This window comes from Schistocerca gregaria, chromosome 3 (assembly GCF_023897955.1).
Source record: "Schistocerca gregaria isolate iqSchGreg1 chromosome 3, iqSchGreg1.2, whole genome shotgun sequence".
In the NCBI taxonomy this organism is placed as follows: Eukaryota; Metazoa; Arthropoda; class Insecta; order Orthoptera; family Acrididae; genus Schistocerca; species Schistocerca gregaria.
The window spans coordinates 562798281-562818448 of record NC_064922.1 but is presented as its reverse complement, the minus strand read 5'-3'; the positions used below and the strand labels follow the sequence as shown (position 1 = coordinate 562818448).

The following is a 20168-nucleotide window of genomic DNA, read 5'->3' as shown; positions in this document are numbered from 1 at the left end:
CGTGAGGTCTCCACAGTACATCGATGTTGTCGCCAGTGGCCGGCGGAAGGTGCACGTGCCCGTCGACCTGGGACCGGACCGCAGCGACGCACGGATGCACGCCAAGACCGTAGGATCCTACGCAGTGCCGTAGGGGACCGCACCGCCACTTCCCAGCAAATTAGGGACACTGTTGCTCCTGGGGTATCGGCGAGGACCATTCGCAACCGTCTCCATGAAGCTGGGCTGCGGTCCCGCACACCGTTAGGCCGTCTTCCGCTCACGCCCCAACATCGTGCAGCCCGCCTCCAGTGGTGTCGCGACCGGCGTGTATGGAGGGACGAATGGAGACGTGTCGTCTTCAGCGATGAGAGTCGCTTCTGCCTTGGTGCCAATGATGGTCGTATGCGTGTTTGGCGCCGGGCAGGTGAGCGCCACAATCAGGACTGCATACGACCGAGGCACACAGGGCCAACACCCGGCATCATGGTGTGGGGAGCGATCTCCTACACTGGCCGTACACCTCTGGTGATCGTCGAGGGGACACTGAATAGTGCACGGTACATCCAAACCGTCATCGAACCCATCGTTCTACCATTCCTAGATCGGCAAGGGAACTTGCTGTTCCAACAGGACAATGCACGTCCGCATGTATCCCGTGCCACCCAACGTGCTCTAGAAGGTGTAAGTCAACTACCCTGGCCAGCAAGATCTCCGGATCTGTCCCCCATTGAGCATGTTTGGGACTGGATGATGCGTCGTCTCACGCGGTCTGCACGTCCAGCACGAACGCTGGTCCAACTGAGGCGCCAGGTGGAAATGGCATGGCAGCCGTTCCACAGGACTACATCCAGCATCTCTACGATCGTCTCCATGGGAGAATAGCAGCCTGCATTGCTGCGAAAGGTGGATATACACTGTACTAGTGCCGACATTGTGTATGCTCTGTTGCCTGTGTCTATGTGCCTGTGGTTCTGTCAGTGTGATCATGTGATGTATCTGACCCCAGGAATGTGTCAATAAAGTTTCCCTTCCTGGGACAATGAATTCACGGTGTTCTTTTTTCAATTTCCAGGAGTGTAGTTTAGACAAGAAGAGAATAGAAGCTTTCGAAATGTGATGCTACAGAAGAATGCTGAAGATTAGATGGGTAGACCACATAACTAATTAGGAGGTACTGAATATAAATGGGGAGAAGAGAAATTTGTGGCACAACTTGACTAAAAGAAGGGATCAGCTGGTGGGCAGCATGGAGGTTAAAAATCGCAGAGGAAGACCAAGAGTTGAATACACTAAGCAAATTCAGAAGGATGTAGGGTACGGCAGTAGTTACCTGGAGATGAAGAAGCTTGCACAGGATAGAGTAGCATGGACAGCAACATCAAACCAGACTCCGGACTGAAGACCACAACAACAACAATAGGTAGTAACAGCGCACCGATGTGGCGTACATATATGACTTGCGAGGATTTGCAAGCTTGTTAACAGTCTCCCCCCCCCCCCCCTCCACACCGCCATCACAAACCGTGAACATTGCCTAGCCTACGGTAAGTCATTGCAGTCTACGGTGCCAGTGAACTAGAACTGGTAGTGATTTGTGTTTGTTTTGTTTTAGGGCGCAAAAACAACTGGGGTCATACATGTGGAAAGATAGCTAAAAACAGGGACGTGGAGAAACACCATACAGAAACGGAGGTCCAAACCTACAAAACCAAAAATTAAATGGCCTTCTCCATATTGCTTTGACGGATAAAAAGTAAAACGCGGTCGACAGTCCGCGCGTCACTTGCTAAAACGACCGGTAACTGAGACAGCAAACCCCAGAGGGAACGTAAACAGTTAAAAAATGGGCACTCCGTCAGGAAGTGGCGGACAGTTAAGACTTGGGCGCAATATGTACAAAGTGGTTGGGGAGCGGTACTTATCAAATGACGATGGCTACAAAGGCAGTGCCCCATACGCAACCTAGTTAAAATGACCTCCTCCCGGCGGGAGGGTCGAGAGGAGGTCGTCCAACCACTGGGAGAGGCTTAATAATCCCGAGCTTATTCCCATGAAGGGAGGACCAATGGCGATGTCACAGGGACACCACCTCCTGACTGATGGCAACACAGAGATCACTGGAGAGAATATAGGAACCAGTGGGCTGAGGTACGAGGACTGCAGCCTTGACAGCAGCGTCAGCAGCTTCGTTTCCTAGGAGACCTACTTGACCAGGAACCCACAAAAACATCATAGCAGCTCCCCCTAAAGTAAACAAGTGACAGTTTTCCTGGATCAATTGCACTAAGGGATGGGCGGTTTACAGCGCACATAGACTTTGAATGGCGCTGAGAGCGTTTGAGCAGAGGGCACTTTTGCAAAGTGTGTGTCGCCGGATGTATTCCGTGGCCCAATACAGGGCGAAGAGCTCGGCTGTAAAGATTGAGCAGTTGCTGAAAGCCGATATCGAAAGATGTGGGGGGCCAATGACGAAGGCACACCTGACACCACGGTCAGTCCGAGAGCCATCGGTATGTTCAAAGGTACAATCGCAAACTTCCATGCAAAAGTCATGAAACTGAAGGCGATAGAGCGAGGCTGGAGTAGCGTCCTTAGGAAGCGGACGAAGGCCAAGGTTAACAACGGGCCGCTTCACGAAGCCAAGGTGGTGAAGGTTTCACACCCACCGGGAAAGTTTAGGGTGAAGTTAAGCCGACTCCATGAGGTAACAGAGAAGACAGACGCGGCACGTACTGGCAATCAAAGGAATAATCGAAGAACGAGGCATAGGATGGGCGGCTACGCATAGCAAACGGCATAAATACGTGCTGCGGAGAAAGTCACGGCCGTAGGACACTGTAGTCACTAGCTTCAGCATACTGACTCTTAACCGGGCTAGTGTAAAAGGCGCCAGTGGCCAACGGATGCCACGACGGTGGATAGTGTTGAGACAGCATAAGAGGGATGGATGTGCAGACGCACAAACAAAGCACCCACAGAACGAGATTTTCACTCTGCATTGGATTGTGCAATGATATGAAACTTCCTGGCAGATTAAAACTGTGTGGCGGACCGAGACTCGAACTCGGGACCTTACCTTTCGCGAGCAAGTGCTCTACCAATCACTGACTTATATGCGCATTAAGGTTACCTAGTAGCAGAAATGGTGGAGGTAGATGCCCAATAACCTGAAGGAAGTTTGCCTTGGTTTCATCGAATGACGGAGGGACTTAAATGGTACAGAGAGAAAAAGTCAGATGAGGATGGAAAAGGCGAACTGCAACAGCTTGAATAAAGGTAGTCAGGGAGATGGGTTGACTATGAACGTCATCCCGTATCAGCAGCTTGACTCCCCCATGAGATGGAATGTCGACCTCAGGGTTCAAATGGTTCTGAGCGCTATGGGACTTAACATCTGAGGTCATCAGTCCCCAACAACTTAGAACTACGTAAACTTAACTAACCTAAGGACCACACACATCCATGCCCGTAGCGGTCGCGCGGTTCCAGACTGAAGCGCCTAGAACCGCTCGGCCATACCGGCCGAACCGACCTCAGGGGGAAGGTCAAAACGAATTGGGAAGAAATGTGAAAGCTCAAAGCGGTCGTGAGGACACTATTTTGTTTTCTGAAGGCAGAGTACAAGGGGACGGTACTATGCTAAAAGCAGCTGTAAATCCTCTTTCTGGGACCAAAGGCCGCGAACGTTTCATTGGAAGAGAGTCATGATGACAAAGAAATGAAAGGGTGTCACATCAGCAGCTGGCTGACGAGTGGCAGCCTGCGAAGACTCGCTAGTACAGGGCACAGAAGCGGGAGGATCCTGTTCCATGAGATCCACAGAAGCATCGGCTTGCTTGAGCTGTCGGTTTGTGGAGTCCAACGCAGAAAAGCGGTTGGTGGTGTGTACTGGCGACACTGAGGCCGGAATGGCTAAGGTATCAAGTGGCAACACCGTCGATGAGGATCTTCGAGTCAACAAAGGAAACGTGTGTGTGAAATCTTATGGGACTTAACTGCTAAGGTTATCAGTCCCTAAGCTTACACACTACTTAACCTAAATGATCCGAAGGATAAACACACACACACACACCCACGACCGAGGGAGGACTCGAACCTCCGCCGGGACCAGCCGCACAGTCAACAAAGGAGAAGGCCTTCGACTCTTCCCAGTTAGCAGAGGGAGACTTAGGTGTTGTTTGGCGCGAGGGATATAGGAAGTCTTCACGGGAGTACTCCTTCTATCCTTTCCGGCCTACAGGTTGTGTAGCTGGTGGCTTCTCCCCTTTGAGGCGAGAGTTTGATGGTTTGTTGCACAGCTGGATGGGTTGATGGCGATGCTACCTCGACAGTGGGCGATTCCACAACCTCTGAGCTGAATTTGAGGTCGCATGTATGTGTGGCCATGTCCTTCATGGAGCGAGAGGTAATAAGAACAGAACTATAAGTTTCAGACGGGAGAACTCGGGGTTTGCGATTAGCCAATAACTTACGAGGGACAGGGTCGAACAGGGTAGCCGTGGAGAAGCTATGCGGCATGCAGTTGTTGAGCTTGAGAATCAGAAGTAGTCTCCAAAAGCACAGTGGCATTCCGTAAACGAGAGCAGGATTTCACATGGCTGGCAATGACGTCAACACCTTTCTGAATAATAAACGGATGTATCGTAGCAAAGGACTGACCGTCTTCAGTACCTGAAACCACGAGGAACTGTGGTGCAGGTGGAAGGGACTGTAAATCGTTAGCCTCATTCCGTTTACGTTTTGTAGACGTTGATTATGAAGATGATTAGCTCAGTGCGAGAAAATCCTCCGTGTTTGCTAGCGTCTCCGATGGAGCGCTCCTTCCAACTGGGGGCCCCCCTCACAAGGGGGCGCATCCACCTTACGTGATTGTTCACACCTCAGGTACGTTCGAACCCTGCCTGTCGACCCGGGGCTGGGAATTACGCCTTACCCAGTCACCTGTTACGCGTCAGACGCGTGGGCCAGCCATCATGTGCGCACAAGGAGAAAAAAGAAAAATATGAACCTCAAACGTTGAAGAGGAGCATGGACAGGAAAAGGAGACTGAAGAAAGGAAAAGGGAACAAAAAACAGCGGTGAGACTATTCTTATGTTAGTGACAGACACGTGCCGGTCCTTGTGACCGAGCGGTTCTAGGCGCTTCAGTCTGGAACGGCGCGACCGCTACCGTCGCAGATTCGAATCCTGCCTTGGGCATGGATGTGTGTGATGTCCTTAGGTTAGATAGGTTTAAGTAGTTCTACGGTCTAGGGGGACCTCAGATTTTAAGTCCCATAGTGCTCAGAGCCATTTGAACCAATTTTTGACAGACATGTGGAACATTCCCAGTAATATTCCAGACATGTTCCCAAGGGAGGGGAAAAAGAATAGCAAGAGGATAGACATGCAGCACGGAAGGGAGAAGATGGTCCAAAGGCTGGGGCCTCTTGGTAGCCAAGCACCAACCCGCCAAAGAGTGACGAGCCCCCTGGGGGAGGGGAGGGGAGGGGAGGGGCAGGAGCGGCGGCATCATCTGTGTTTAGTAACAGGGATTTTAAAGGTCAGTTCAGTCTTATAAGTGATGAACTATTTTTTGTAGTTTGGCTTTGCGACCTAATGATAAAAATGGTAAAATTTTATTTCTAAAAAGATCCTTAAAAATTAAGGGGCGTCTTATAATCTTAAAGATACGTGACATTATGAGAGAATATGTGAACATTTACTTCTCTAAAACATACAGTATGTGCACAGAGAAGTTACACTTAATCATCAACTAGAAGCAGATAATACGTTTTCATTAATCCAAGTTTTCTCATGAACACAAAATAATGCTGACTCAAAAATGAAAGCTAAGCGTTGTTTCAACAAAAGAACACGGTCAAAAAATGGTTCAAATGGCTCTGAGCACTATGGGACTCAACTGCTGTGGTCATCAGTCCCCTAGAACTTAGAACTACTTAAACCTAACTAACCTAAGGACGTCACACACATTCATGCCCGAGGCAGGATTCGAACCTGCGACCGTAGCAGCCGCAAGGTTCCGGACTGCGCGTCTAGAGTCGCGAGACCACCGCGGCCGGCAAGAACGGGTCAGGTGGATGAAATGTATGCCAATGCTGTCTCTCGGACGGTAGAGTAAATAAGTAGTATGAGAAGTTCCTCTGCATAAATCCTTCCGGAAGGACAACATACGCACCTAGATTAAGCGCGAATTTATGTAAAATGTGTTCCTATAAACATTGCCTGAGAGAACCTTCTTTTGTAAGTATAATGATGTTGTCAGTGACCTACGTAGCGTTGCTGGGAAAGGGATTGAGTTGGTATATATGGCATCCCCTGCTACGATTTAACGACCAAGCGACGAAAGCCGCCGCTTGGGGGCCACGCTGTAAGGGACAACAGAGGCGTCCAAGTACAAGATTTGTATACATTTGTAACACAGTTAGTAGCAAAAACTGACGTCGATGAAAGGGGAAGAAAGGGGGGGGGGTGCGAAATGATAAGTCGACTGTGTGGGAAAATCTACATCTACATCTATACTCCGCAAGCCAACTGACGGTGTGTGGAGGAGAATCATCTCAGTTGGTCTGACAGCATACTGTAAAGCCCTGTGGCTACGTTGTACTCGCTTGGTGGTGAATTAACTATTGACATGACGATACTGCACTTGTATCACCATTAACAGTGTTACTTGCAGGTTGCACAAATCTCTTCCACTCAGGAACTGCTGGCTGCATTGGGTGGAGCCACTTGCCACACATCTGCAGACTGCCTTGCAAGGGGGGTGTAACTATGTCTGATGAATGGGACTGATCATGTTTAAATCTAGAACGGTATCTGCTGTAATGCACTGGTTGACTTGTGTTGAAATATCTGAAGGTCAATCAAACCTTTGTGACCTACTGTTACAGAGGGAGCCAATTTAGGCCTCTGGGGGCTCTTCAGAGGCTGGGAGAGCTGATGCTTGGGTGATGCATTTGATACCCTCAAGCTACGAAAAGCATTCCAGCCACTGATAGCCGAGAAATGAAATCGACCTTGCCCAATACATACTGTCAGCATGTTACACCTTGGATGGGCTCTTCAGTGTGGTAGACAGTTGACAGCTCCATCTATTGGGCTTTTTTTTACATAATATCTCTTAGTAACTACAATTAAATACTCACTTCGTACACTGAAAGTAACTCCACTATATAAACACGAACTCATGTGAGTGTTTTGTCTACTCGCATGGGATAAGTGGACGCTGGGGAGGTAGAGTCCGTCTGTAAACTGAAAAGCGAGCTGCACTCGTGGTAGGAGAAGTTACCTTTCCGGAAGAACGCGACAGCTGCCGAACACGATGACTCAGAATTGATTTCCCCTCTAGCAGTGTAGAACAGTGTGCAGATGTTTACACATATTTTGTCCATACGCGTTTTTTGGGTTAGTATAATGAGCCTCCGGCCGCTATGGCCGAGCGGCTCTAGGAGCTTCAGTCAGGAACCGCGCAGCTGCTACGGCCGCAGGTTCGAATCCTGCCACGGGCATGGGTGTGTGTGATGTTCTAAGGTTGGTTAGGTTTAAGTAGTTCTATGTTTAGGGGACTGATGACCTCAGATGTTATAATGAGTAATCCATACAATTCATACCTATATTCCTTGTAGATTTAACATACTCTGTGTAGAATAAACACCCCTTGGCATGACTACACATTGCGTCACCAGTGATTCAGAAGTCGAGCTGCGGAAGGGTCGTTATAACTTTGTGAAATACCCTGTAGTTGATTTCTGTAACGTAGTGAGGTAGAGACAATGGAGAACTGCCTGCTCGTTCTTCATTTTGCAGACCTGTGAAGGAGGGGAGTGCATGACCACTATCTTGCGACCTAGCTACCTACCCTTGGACTCCTACCCTCCACCCCAATTCTTCCATCTTGTCACACTCCCAAAACAAAGTTTAATCATTAACACCGTTCTACTGCACTAACATATGGTACAAACGTACAAACAGTACATATTAATTACATACCATTAAAACACTGTTTTTAATAATCTGCAATTTTACCATTCCCTGCTACGCGGAAACTATGAGTCCTGGGGAAAAAATGCAGAGGACCTTTTTTGTTGGAAATTTAATGTAGCACAATTGTGTACTGCAAAACATTCTTCCCAGAACCCGTAGTTTTCAGTTATTCAAGTAAAACAAAAAATGTCCTTCAAATCCACGCCCAGTCTCCCCCCCCCCCCCCCCTAACACACATTCTAGCCCACACCCCACTGATCAGGGTTATTAGTATTTTATTTATTACACTCCTCCATCCCTACTACTGCAGAAAAATTTGCGACTTCACTAATTTTTTCCCCTAACTTTCCTTCGTTGACTGGACTTGTGTTGCTCTGCAGAACATGACGAGAGTGAGTGAGTGAATAAATGAATGCTTCATTTTGGAGACTACTGTATCTTGTAGATGCGTCCAGACAGGTAGCAGTAACCATAGTGCCAAGTCAGTGAGCGCTTCCCTCTGTGCAGGTCCCACAACGGTAGATGAGCAGGAGGATGTCAGCGGAGGAGAACGACAGATGCCGTATTACTGCCTGTACCGACATAGCATAGCTTCTCTGATACAGTAGGGTTCTCAATAACTGTAATTTTAAGGCTGACGGACATTGTATCTCACAAAAAATTCCATATATTGAACCCTTTTAAGATGGGGGTACAGTTGGGACATTTGGAGAAACAAAATGAGTTTGTCTATCCAGTGATCTGCAAGGTGAAAAATGAATGTTACACATTGTTATCTTGGAAAGAACTTGCCTTTTTACACCACGTGATTTAGCATATGCTTTCAGAGTAAGGAGCAGGAGAAGGAATGACTAAATCACTTGTATGACCCTATCCTACTGATATAACTCTGTTGCAATCTATTATCCCGTTACACTGACATGAGAGGTGTTCCCTGTGCCAGAAGTTTAGTTCCTCTACATGTGGTTCGGAAACTGCTTAGGTTCCACAGAAGTACACAAACCATTTATCGGTGAGGCTTTCCCTCCCATTCCCTTCCGTAAGTTTAAGAATTCAAATCAGAAGGGGCAGAAATTACAATATTTGCTGTCTCACTCACTGGCCTGGAACATGCATTCAAATTTGCATTCATCATTTGAGGTCACAGACATCTTTTGGACCTTGTTTGGACTCAGTTATCTTAATATATCATTACTCTCTTGCTTTAACGACAGAAGTATCTCAGGCAGCAATACATTGGCTAATTATTTTCCTCTGTGTTGTTACTGCTGGTGATATGGTGTGTTATTTATTGGAACCGATTCAGGCTTAGCAGCGGGTAAAATAGCAGTTGCAGATCTCGAGGTACACTTGGATAAGCCAGAGTTTTACCACCTGTGTTTGAAAATTATATGAAGAACCCAAGTATTAATACACAGTTGGCTCTAAAGTGGACGGTGATGTACATTAAGAGACGTTTCAGAGATTTTTAGGTCCTCATTGCCTCTGTGTATAGTGTATGCTTTGTCTTCCTTAGGTATTAAGATTTCGTTATGTAGTCTCTTGACAAATTTTGAACGGCAGCGAGTTCCTTCAATATCCTTCTGGATATTGGTGAAGTTCTGGAAAAGGATCTTATCTCCTTTTTACTACAACACATTCATTCTTATTTGCTGCACATGGCCTTATACATTTTGCAGTATTATTTTAGCCCCAAGTTCATGTTTGAAAAATCAGGTAGTTCTGTCCTCAGATGATTTATCATTTATTCTGAGTGTTGTCATTGTGTCAGCTATTTAACCAGTAAAAACTAGGTTTTCCTAGTACTTTGTAATCTAAATATAATCACATATCACAAATTTAAAATGCTGCTTGAAATTGAACTTCGTGATTCTTAATTTACATTAAGTTCTTTCTCTGCAAATATTTAGTGTCATTAAATAACTTAAGTGTAGCCACTACTTCCACCCCCCACCCCCATCTCCCACATCCTCAGATTGATAACACAAAATATACAACAATAAATATAGTATAAAAAACTCAAAGATGTCCAGCCAGTTCCTCAACAAGCATTTCTGTGTCAGTCATATTTAATGATATACAGCTATCACACTTGCAACTATTCTTTTCTTGTCATTACATTCATTTCCTGATGGTGTGACACACCGTATTACAACATCTTCTATGAATATTTGGGACAACAGAGATACGTACACTCCTGGAAATGGAAAAAAGAACACATTGACACCGGTGTGTCAGACCCACCATACTTGCTCCGGACACTGCGAGAGGGCTGTACAAGCAATGATCACACGCACGGCACAGCGGACACACCAGGAACCGCGGTGTTGGCCGTCGAATGGCGCTAGCTGCGCAGCATTTGTGCACCGCCGCCTTCAATGTCAGACAGTTTGCCGTGGCATACGTAGCTCCATCGCAGTCTTTAACACTGGTAGCATGCCGCGACAGCGTGGACGTGAACCGTATGTGCAGTTGACGGACTTTGAGCGAGGGCGTATAGTGGGCATGCGGGAGGCCGGGTGGACGTACCGCCGAATAGCTCAACACGTGGGTCGTGAGGTCTCCACAGTACATCGATGTTGTCGCCAGTGGTCAGCGGAAGGTGCACGTGCCCGTCGATCTGGGACCGGACCGCCAGCGACGCACGGATGCTGCCAAGACCGTAGGATCCTACGCAGTGCCGTAGGGGACCGCACCGCCACTTCCCAGCAAATTAGGGACACTGTTGCTCCTGGGGTATCGGCGAGGACCATTCGCAACCGTCTCCATGAAGCTGGGCTACGGTCCCGCACACCGTTAGGCCGTCTTCCGCTCACGCCCCAACATCGTGCAGCCCGCCTCCAGTGGTGTCGCAACAGGCGTGAATGGTGGGACGAATGGAGACGTGTCGTCTTCAGCGATGAGAGTCGCTTCTGCCTTGGTGCCAATGATGGTCGTATGCTTGTTTGGCGCCGTGCAGGTGAGCGCCACAATCAGGACTGCATACGACCGAGGCACACAGAGCCAACACCCGGCATCATGGTGTGGGGAGCAATCTCCTACACTGGCCGTACACCTCTGGTGATCGTCGAGGGGACACCGAATAGTGCACGGTACTTCCAAACCGTCATCGAACCCATCGTTCTACCATTCCTAGACCGGCAAGGGAACTTGCTGTTCCAACAGGACAATGCACGTCCGCATGTATCCCGTGCCACCCAACGTGCTCTAGAAGGTGTAAGTCAACTACCCTGGCCAGCAACATCTCCGGATCTGTCCCCCGTTGAGCATGTTTGGGACTGGATGAAGCGTCGTCTCACGCGGTCTGCACGTCCAGCACGAACGCTGTTCCAACTGAGGCGCCAGGTGGAAATGGCATGGCAAGCCTTTCCACAGGACTACATCCAGCATCTCTACGATCGTCTCCATGGGAGAATATCAGCCTGCATTGCTGCGAAAGGTGGATATACACTGTACTAGTGCCGACATTGTGCATGCTCTGTTGCCTGTGTCTATGTGCCTGTGGTTCTGTCAGTGTGATCATGTGATGTATCTGACCCCAGGAATGTGTCAATAAAGTTTCCCCTTCCTGGGACAATGAATTCACGGTGTTCTTATTTCAATTTCCAGGAGTGTATATGCCCGTAGCTGAAGCAGAAACCATGTCAAAAAGTTTTTCAACACACGGATCAGAAGTTATTATTATTATATTCTTAGCTTTTACGACTACAATATAATTCGTAATTCCTTCAGCGTAAAGTAAGGGCAATGGCAACGAAAGCTGGAAAAAAATCAGGGAACATATTCAGTGACGAAGGTGGGTAAATAGGGAGACTGTCGAGGGAAGGATGTATGAGAAGTAAATATGCGATCTAAGAGGTGAATGAAGTACCTAGATTCGTGTCACATTCAGCATCATATTCAGTATGAGATTATACATTGCTGTTGATGTTCTGGCGTAACCACGAACGCCGGAACGAAAATGAACGCAAGAGAAGAGAGGCGGTGAAACGACGTCGGCCAATGGTGCGCTGATTAGGTCCACAACACGACAAGAGCGGCACCTCCAAGTGGAGAACATAAGCGCCGCTCCTGCCAGCCCCGGCCACTCCTATCGTCTCAGTATTCGCAGAGTATTAGCGCGGCCTAGCAGAGAGTGCTACGATAGCAGTTAGTAGTGACCCACAAACTGTGTAATTCTGTCAGAGACAGCAAAAGCACTTGGAAGAGCAGTTGAATGAAATGGACAGTGTCTTGAAAGGAGGATATAAGATGAACATCAACAGAAGCAAAACAAGGAGAATGGAATGTAGTGGAATTAAGTCGGGTGATGCTGAGCGAATTAGATTAGGAAATGAGACACTTAAAGTAGTAAAGGAGTTTTGCTATTTGGGGAGCAAAGGAGCAAAATAACTGATGATGGTCGAAGTAGAGAAGATATAAAATGTAGACTGGCAATACAAGGAAAGAGTTTCTGAAGAAGAAAAATTTGTTAACATCGAGTATAGATTTAAACGTCAGGAAGTCGTTTCTGAAAGTATTTGTATGGAGTGTAGCTATGTATGGAAGTGAAACGTGGACGATAAATAGTTTGGACAAGAAGAGAATAGAAGCTTTCGAAATGTGTTACAGAAGAATGCTGAAGATAAGGTGGGTAGATCACATAACTAATGAGGAAGTACTGAATAGGATTGGGGAGAAGTTTGTGGCACAACTTGACCAAAAGAAGGGATCGGTTGGTAGGACATGTTCTGAGGCATCAAGGGATCACCAATTTAGTATTGGAGGGCAGCGTGGAGGGTAAAAATCGTAGAGGGGGACCAAGAGATGACTACACTAAGCAGATTCAGAAGGATGTAGGTTGCAGTAGGTACTGGGAGATGAAGAAGCTTGCATTAGATAGAGTAGCATGGAGAGCTGCATCCAACCAGTCTCAGGACTAAAGACCACAACAACAACAACAACAACAACAACAATAAACAAAAACTTGCTTGAACATTATATATAGCAAAGGAGACGGATTTATGTAGCATGTCGCCCATCGCTTGCGACGTCATTGTCATTTCAAAGTTAAGTATTGTCAATCTACTTTATTGAAATTAAACTACTAATGTTATTAGCTTTAACTGTTGTATAGCATTCGAGAACGCAGCATCCCTTAGGCACCATATACGAGACGAGAGGGCAAGACACCACATTTGACATGGTAACTTTCTTGTACTGCCATGCCAATAGTAAAAGAATGAAAATGTTTGCAGCTCTGTTCACAAACTGCTGATGTCAAGAAAGTTGAGTAAATAAACTGAGATATACAGCTGAATGTTTACACCTGTAGCGAAGATAAATAGACAATTTTAAGATGGCACACATTGGAATTTTTTTGGAAGATTACGCTTTAAACAAAACTAAAAGAATAGACAGCTGCTGTTCAAATTTTGACCGATAACGAAATGACTGTTGTTAATTATATTCTTTCATGATTGATGGAATGGGCTGGCTACTTACATAGGCAAGTTCCACAAGTGAGAAAACTCTCGTTGAAGTCTTCATAGTTGATGGAGACCGTCTCGACGAGTGTTGAGCTCATGCTCACCATCCTCTCGCCGAGTCGAGTTCTGTAAGAAAGGAAAAACAACATGAAATTAAACCCTGCCTTGTTATCTCTGTGAGGTTTTAGTTTTACTTTGAAGAATCCTACGGAGGAGGGGAGAGGAAATTATTCAGTATCATCAAACGTCTTTAATCAAAAGCACACTTTACAAGATATTTATTTTTTTTGAGATGAATAATCTTTCATTTAGTTTTTTGTAGACATGCAAACGTAAATAACAAACCAGTAAAACTACTTTTATATTTGAAAGTACCTCATCGTTTGTCACATGCTGTACCTCTGAGTTCTTTAACATGTGGCATATGTTCATAATGGATGAGGTTAAAATTGTTCGGAATTCTGCTCCATAGAACTGGACCAGTGACACAGCACTTCACAGTCCATACATGCATAACAAACTGATTATTGTGGTTGCGTGGCAGATAACAGTTTCTGAAATGCTGCCTGTGTAATATCAACTGAGAAGTGACACTACAATTCTCGTCGCAATTCTTCATCATTGCCCTATTTTTCCGTTAGCCTGCATTTGATCCGTCATGTTGTTGACTCACTAATGTTCCCATCTAAGTTTGTGGTCATATTGTCTATTCACTTCTTGCTAATGCCTGTAGGTTTTTTAACCTATGTCACGCTCCAACTGCTTGCCGGTGATGTTCAATCTATTTAGAAGAAGCTGCAGGTGTATATTGTCAGCAAGTATTACAATGTCATCAGTGTAGAAAAAAATTGGAAATTTGTGAAAGGTCTTATGGGACTAAACCGCTGAGGTCATCGGTCCGTAAGCTTACGCACCACTTAATCTAACTTACAGTAACTGAAACTAAGGACAACACACTCATCCATGCCCGAGGAAGGACTCAAATCCCCGATGGGGGCGGCCGGGCGGGCCGTAACAAGGCGCCCTGGACCGAGCGGCTACCCCGCGCGGCATCTGTGTAGCGGTCGTTGTTTCGACCTGTGCCATTGATTTTGATTTTTTTGTTGACCACGTCCAATGTTTTTCGCACAGTAACTTCAGAATATGAGTTGAAGGGTGTTAGAGATAACACACACGATTGACTGTATTCTTCAAGAATTCCGAGGTCGTCTCGACAAGTTGAATTAATCTCTCGATTGACTGTTTTGCCAACGACGACCAACAGTTAACAGCGGCGCCCCAATAGCAGCCATGCGGATCTCTTATTTAAGCGGATCAAAAAAAAAAAAAAAAATTACAAACTTTCGCTCTGGCGTTTGCAGGGACGGGGGTGAATATGTCGACAATTAGTCGAATATGTGTCACTCTTTGCTTCAGTGATTTTTCACTGAAAATTTCTTGCCGTAGAATATTCGTGGCTGTTAAGTCTCGATACTAAACGGAGTGACGATCGACGTGACACCACACTGCTCATGTTGCACAGCTCACGCAGACTCACTCCCAGCATTTCTACAGCTGGACACGCTTTTGCGCCATGCACCTTTCAGTACGAGGGAGCACAATGCAACGCACACGATGCATAACAATTTCGTAAACAATGAACGCCTGACGGTGTATTGTCATCCGACCCTGGCGCGCAGCCTTCTCTATACACTGACGTCTCAATCTTGTGACCACCGTTCACTTGCAACCTACATCCTTCTGAATCTGCGTAGTGTAGTCATCTCTTGGTCTCCCTCTACGATTTTTACCCGCCACGCTGCCCTCCAATACTAAATTGGTGATCCCTTGATGCATCAGAACATGTCCTACCAACCGATCCCTTTTTCTGGTCAAGTTGTGCCACAAACTTCTCTTCTCTCCAATCCTATACAATACTTTCTCATTAGTTATGTGATCTACCCATCTAATCTTCAGCATTCTTCTGTAGCACCACATTTCGAAAGCTTCTATTCTCTTCTTGTCCAAACTATTTATAGTCCATTTCTCACTTCCATACATGGCTACACTCCATACAAATGCTTTCAGAAATGTCTTCCTGACACTTAAATCTATACTCGATGTTAACAAATTTCTCTTCTTCAGAAACGCTTCCCTTGCCATTGCCAGTCTACATTTTATATCCTCTCTACTTCGACCATCATCAGTTATTTTGCTCCCCAAATAGCAAAACTCCTTTACTACTTTAAGCGTCTCATTTCCTAATCTAATACCCTCAACATCACCCGACTTAATTCGACTACAATATGAATACCCAAAAAATTGGAAAATTCTGCTCTGTTTACAGGCTCCTGTTCAAGTGCTACACCAATTGTTTGTTTGTTTTATGTTCATTTTACACGTTAAATCTTAACGATGTAGAACAAGTCATTTTACATTTACATAGCTTTTTTTTAGGTTGGTGGTTATGACTATTTCTTGTACAGAACAATATAGACTAGTGTGTTTTCTCCAAATTTAGGGAGTGTATTTTCAGAGGAAGCTCTCTAATGAGATTTGTTACAACGCTAGTACCCTGTAAAGAGTAGGAGCAGGTTAATAAAAACAGAGAAAAGTTAAGGTGGTGTCTTTTAATGGTTCAGGTATCCTCAATAGTCGACAGTCACTTGAGTAGAAAGTTCACAGAACCATGCGAAACTGTCTTTTGGGTGTTCAACTCGCACATGACATGCTTGAAAGTCGGTATGTCGTCAAAGCGTTGACCATTCATTTGAATTTCTGTAGTTCGTCGTTTTGTGGTACGTTCGTGATGACAACACAATGTGTCGTCACCGGTGGTGTTTATATTTTTTTGTTTCCAGGAAAGAATTTCCCGCGTTTTGAATTTCAGTCAAGTCGTGGCAGGTGTCAACGCGTCGTTGTTTTTGGTCGCGAGCAAAAGCGTGCGGAACTAACTGTAAGCATTTTTCTTTTCTTCAGAACATTCTGGTAATCTCTTGAACACTTGATTTAAATATGTTACTCGACGGCCATTTGTGACAACAATTCTGTCACACTACGGGCGCGCACATTCACTACTTAAAGAGGGTAGGACGTCAAACGGGCTGGCTTGGAGCTGAAGAGGCACCCGAGGGCATTTTAATTTCCACTGTCTATACTTTTACAAATAAATTCATAAAAGTTAGTCAGCATGACCACGGAGGATTCAGGACTCACACCCATAGCAGTGGAAGTTCAAAAACATAAAAGCTGTTTTTTTACATGTGAAACACTGCGGTAGCCCATTCGCCTTAACGCATTTCTACCTAAGAAATGTCATTGTGGAACAGTTCTCCATGTTCGTCACTATGGCGCCAAGGTTATCCGAAAAGAATTCCAAACGACCATTCAAGAAAGGCAGTTTAAGTGACGCGTTGCATGCAAAAAAAAAACAAAGAAAATTTTTAGACAGTAATTCCGTAATTTGCGTTCCTACAAATAGTTCTTTATTTTTGCTTAATTGACTCTTGGATGCCTCTCTTACAACTACAGTGTGATCAAAAAGTCAGTATAAATTTAAAAACTGAATAAATCACGGAATAATATAGAAAGAGAGGTACAAATTGACATACATGCTTGGAATGACATGGGGTTTTATTAGAACCAAAAAAATACAGACGTTCAAAAAATGTCCGACAGATGGTGCTTCATCTGATCAGAATAGCAGTAATTAGCATAACAAAGTACGACAAAGCAAAGACGATGTTCTTTACAGGAAATGCTCAATATGTCCACCATCATTCCTCAATAATAGCTGTAGTCGAGGAATAATGTTGTGAACAGCACTGTAAACCATGTCCGGAGTTATGGTGAGGCATTGGCGTCGGATGTTGTCTTTCAGCATCCCTAGAGATGTCGGTCGATCACGATACACATGCGACTTCAGGTAACCCCAAAGCCAATAATCGAACGGACTGAGGTCTGGGGACCTGAGAGTCCAAGCATGACGGAAGTGGCGGCTGAGAACACGATCATCACCAAACGACGCGCGCAAGAGATATTTCACGCGTCTAGCAATACCTTTTATTGTTCTAATAAAAACCCCATGTCATTCCAAGCATGTATGTCGATTTTTACCTCTCTATCTGCATTATTCCGTGATTTATTAAGTTTTCAAATACTGACTTTCTGATCACCCAGTACATGAATCGACGTGAATGTTAACCGACGGCTTTCACAAATGCTTTTGACGAAGCTCAATTTAACGCGCAACGCGGGTAGATATATATTTCTGGGGTCAACAAGAAGTGTTTTCGCTACAGTATTCTATCAAGACATTAGTTAGTTCCGAGCAGGCTTATAATAAATTCAACTTTCATCATCACAGAATGTGTAAAAGTATGGTACTTACTAAGAATACAGTACAATCCAGTTACACATTACATTATACTACTTTGAGACAGAAAGCAATTTACGACCACTTTGTTCCTGTGAGGCAGCTTGTCTTTTACACATAGCACTAAGGATTTTCCGTGAATGTCAATGAAGTGCTGCTTCTTTTACTTTTGGTAGTGAGCAATACAGTGCCTTAGTAAGTCTTACACAGTCTGCCACTTCTGCTCCCTTTTAGGCGCAATCTTTCCTTGTGCATTCATTGCATGCGCTCTTTCTTCTTCAAAAAAGTCTAATTTTCTCTTTCAGATAATTTGTATATTTTCTCTTCTTATATGTTATGTAATGCTGTCTGTTGGCTGAGAAATATTTGACTTAACGTTGCTTTAATGCAGAACAATGGCGTTACTGCAACCAAGTTCATTATCATGAAACCATTATTATTGTCAGTACAGTACGCTACGCTATAAGAGAACGCACCACACAAAACTAAAAGCACGCCGCGCTGTCTTGCCCTGTCTGCGTCCACTGTCAAGTCAGGCATATAGTGGAACTTCGCAGGCTTTGAATCTGAACAGATTGACGGTCTGCATAACTATAGGGGCAGCCGCAAGCAGTATGTTTACAGGTGCGCGACTCTCTCTCTTTCTTTCTTTCTTTCTCTCTCTCTCTGAAAACAGTCCACATTTGACAGCAGCTATAAATTCTGTAGTAGAAGTAAGGAATTCCTTAAAGCAAACGCTGTTAGAATTCCATGTCAAACCGAGAGCCACCCCCCCCCCCCCCCCCATTATTCCCTGATTATGCTGTTAGGTCTCAAAAGTTGAAGATTACACCAATTACACCATGCAAGAGCCATATAAAAAGACATTTTTTAAAATAATTCCACTGGACATTACACACTTACGGTAATGCTTTTTCCAACCCCCGACATATTTCTGGAACTCTTATCTTGGGAATAGCTTTTAGCTCCCTCAGCAATGCGTTTTTAATCTCATGTATGCTTATAAAGCGATGTCCCTTAAAAGTTTATTTTTGAGAACAGAAAAATTGTCTGGCGAAAGTGAGGGCTGGGGCATCATTGCAAAATTTGTGACAAAAAATTGACGAACAAACAACGAAATGTGAGCAGGTGCATTATCGTGGTGCAAAAGCAATGGATTGTTCCGCCACAAACGCGGCTTTTTTGTTAGGATAGCTCCATGCAAACAGCGTTGAGTTTTTACGTAGTACTTCTTAATGACCGTTAGACCTTGTGGTACTAACTCATGATCGTTAAAATTTAAGAACACAGTGAACGTAACATTCACATTTGACCGCACTTGTCGCACATTGTAGGTCCCGGCGATCCAGATTCCTTTCACCGAGACGACTGAGCCTTAGCTTTAACGTACAACCCGTAAACCCATGTTTCATCACCCGTTTTGACCCGTTTAGAGTTGTTATGTATCGTTGTTGACTCCATCTAGAAATTCCTGAACAGCTTACAGTCGCTGCTATTTTTGTTCGAAATTCGGCAGTTTTGGAACAAATTTTGCTGTCCCACGTATCATACTCAAAACACCCTTAAGGACATCACGCCAAGAGCGAAATGAAATGCCAACATCTTCAGCGAAATCTACGATTGTGACTCGGCGATCGTTCACAGTAACGGAACTTTTTCAACGATTTCATAGATTGAAGATGCGCTGGAGCAACTTCAATGCCTTCAAGATCGTCTTCAATTCGCTTATACCAATGTTAAATCCTTGTTTTACTCATAGTAGACTCAAAAAATAATATTAACCGCTTCTAAAACTTTCCTCCTCTTCATTCCGTTCCTACAGCAGAATTTTAAAACCAGTTCTCCGATCCGTTTAAACAGAAAATAAATAATCGTCGATGCTACGAACACACATGTAACCTTTTTGACAGCTGACAACATACTTAGCAGCCAATATGGCTAACACTGTATGTAAACTTTTTAAGCAGTTTTAGCAAGACCAACAACTAAACTATCGTGCGAAACGTTCTAATACAACACATGGAATTACGAAATTATCATTACTTTCCTGAACACACTTCGTATATGTAAAATATGTTTGTACATTGTTTTGGAATTATCAGCTAATTGCTTTCAATTACATGAAAGAAAAATTCTGTGTATAAATCCTTACGAACCGATCCTTATTTTTAACTACACGTCCAAGTCTGTGTGTTTGCTAACCTTCGTATATGTTTTACTGTAGGGCTTAATTGAAATTTCTAAAATCGTTTTACAATTATCTTTAAGTATAACTGCGCTATCCAGTCATATTAATGTGACCGCCCATGTGAGAAGCCTGAATAATCACGTTTTAAGCGCGGACCGCTGCGAAAAATGCAACAAGAAAGTCTGTGAGG

The 20168-nt window shown here is 44.8% G+C and overlaps 1 protein-coding gene across 4 annotated transcripts in view; it reads right to left on the bottom strand.

Annotated features, from left to right (window-relative positions):
- Nucleotides 1-20168, bottom strand: part of LOC126355180 (tripartite motif-containing protein 2-like) — a 427732-nt gene that overhangs the window by 65251 nt on the left and 342313 nt on the right. For all 4 annotated transcript variants that reach the window (XM_050005394.1, XM_050005393.1, XM_050005395.1 and 1 more), the window contains exon 2: nt 13453-13562. In XM_050005394.1, coding sequence (XP_049861351.1) covers nt 13453-13562 — 110 coding nt within the window. The remainder of the gene's footprint in view (nt 1-13452; nt 13563-20168) is intronic.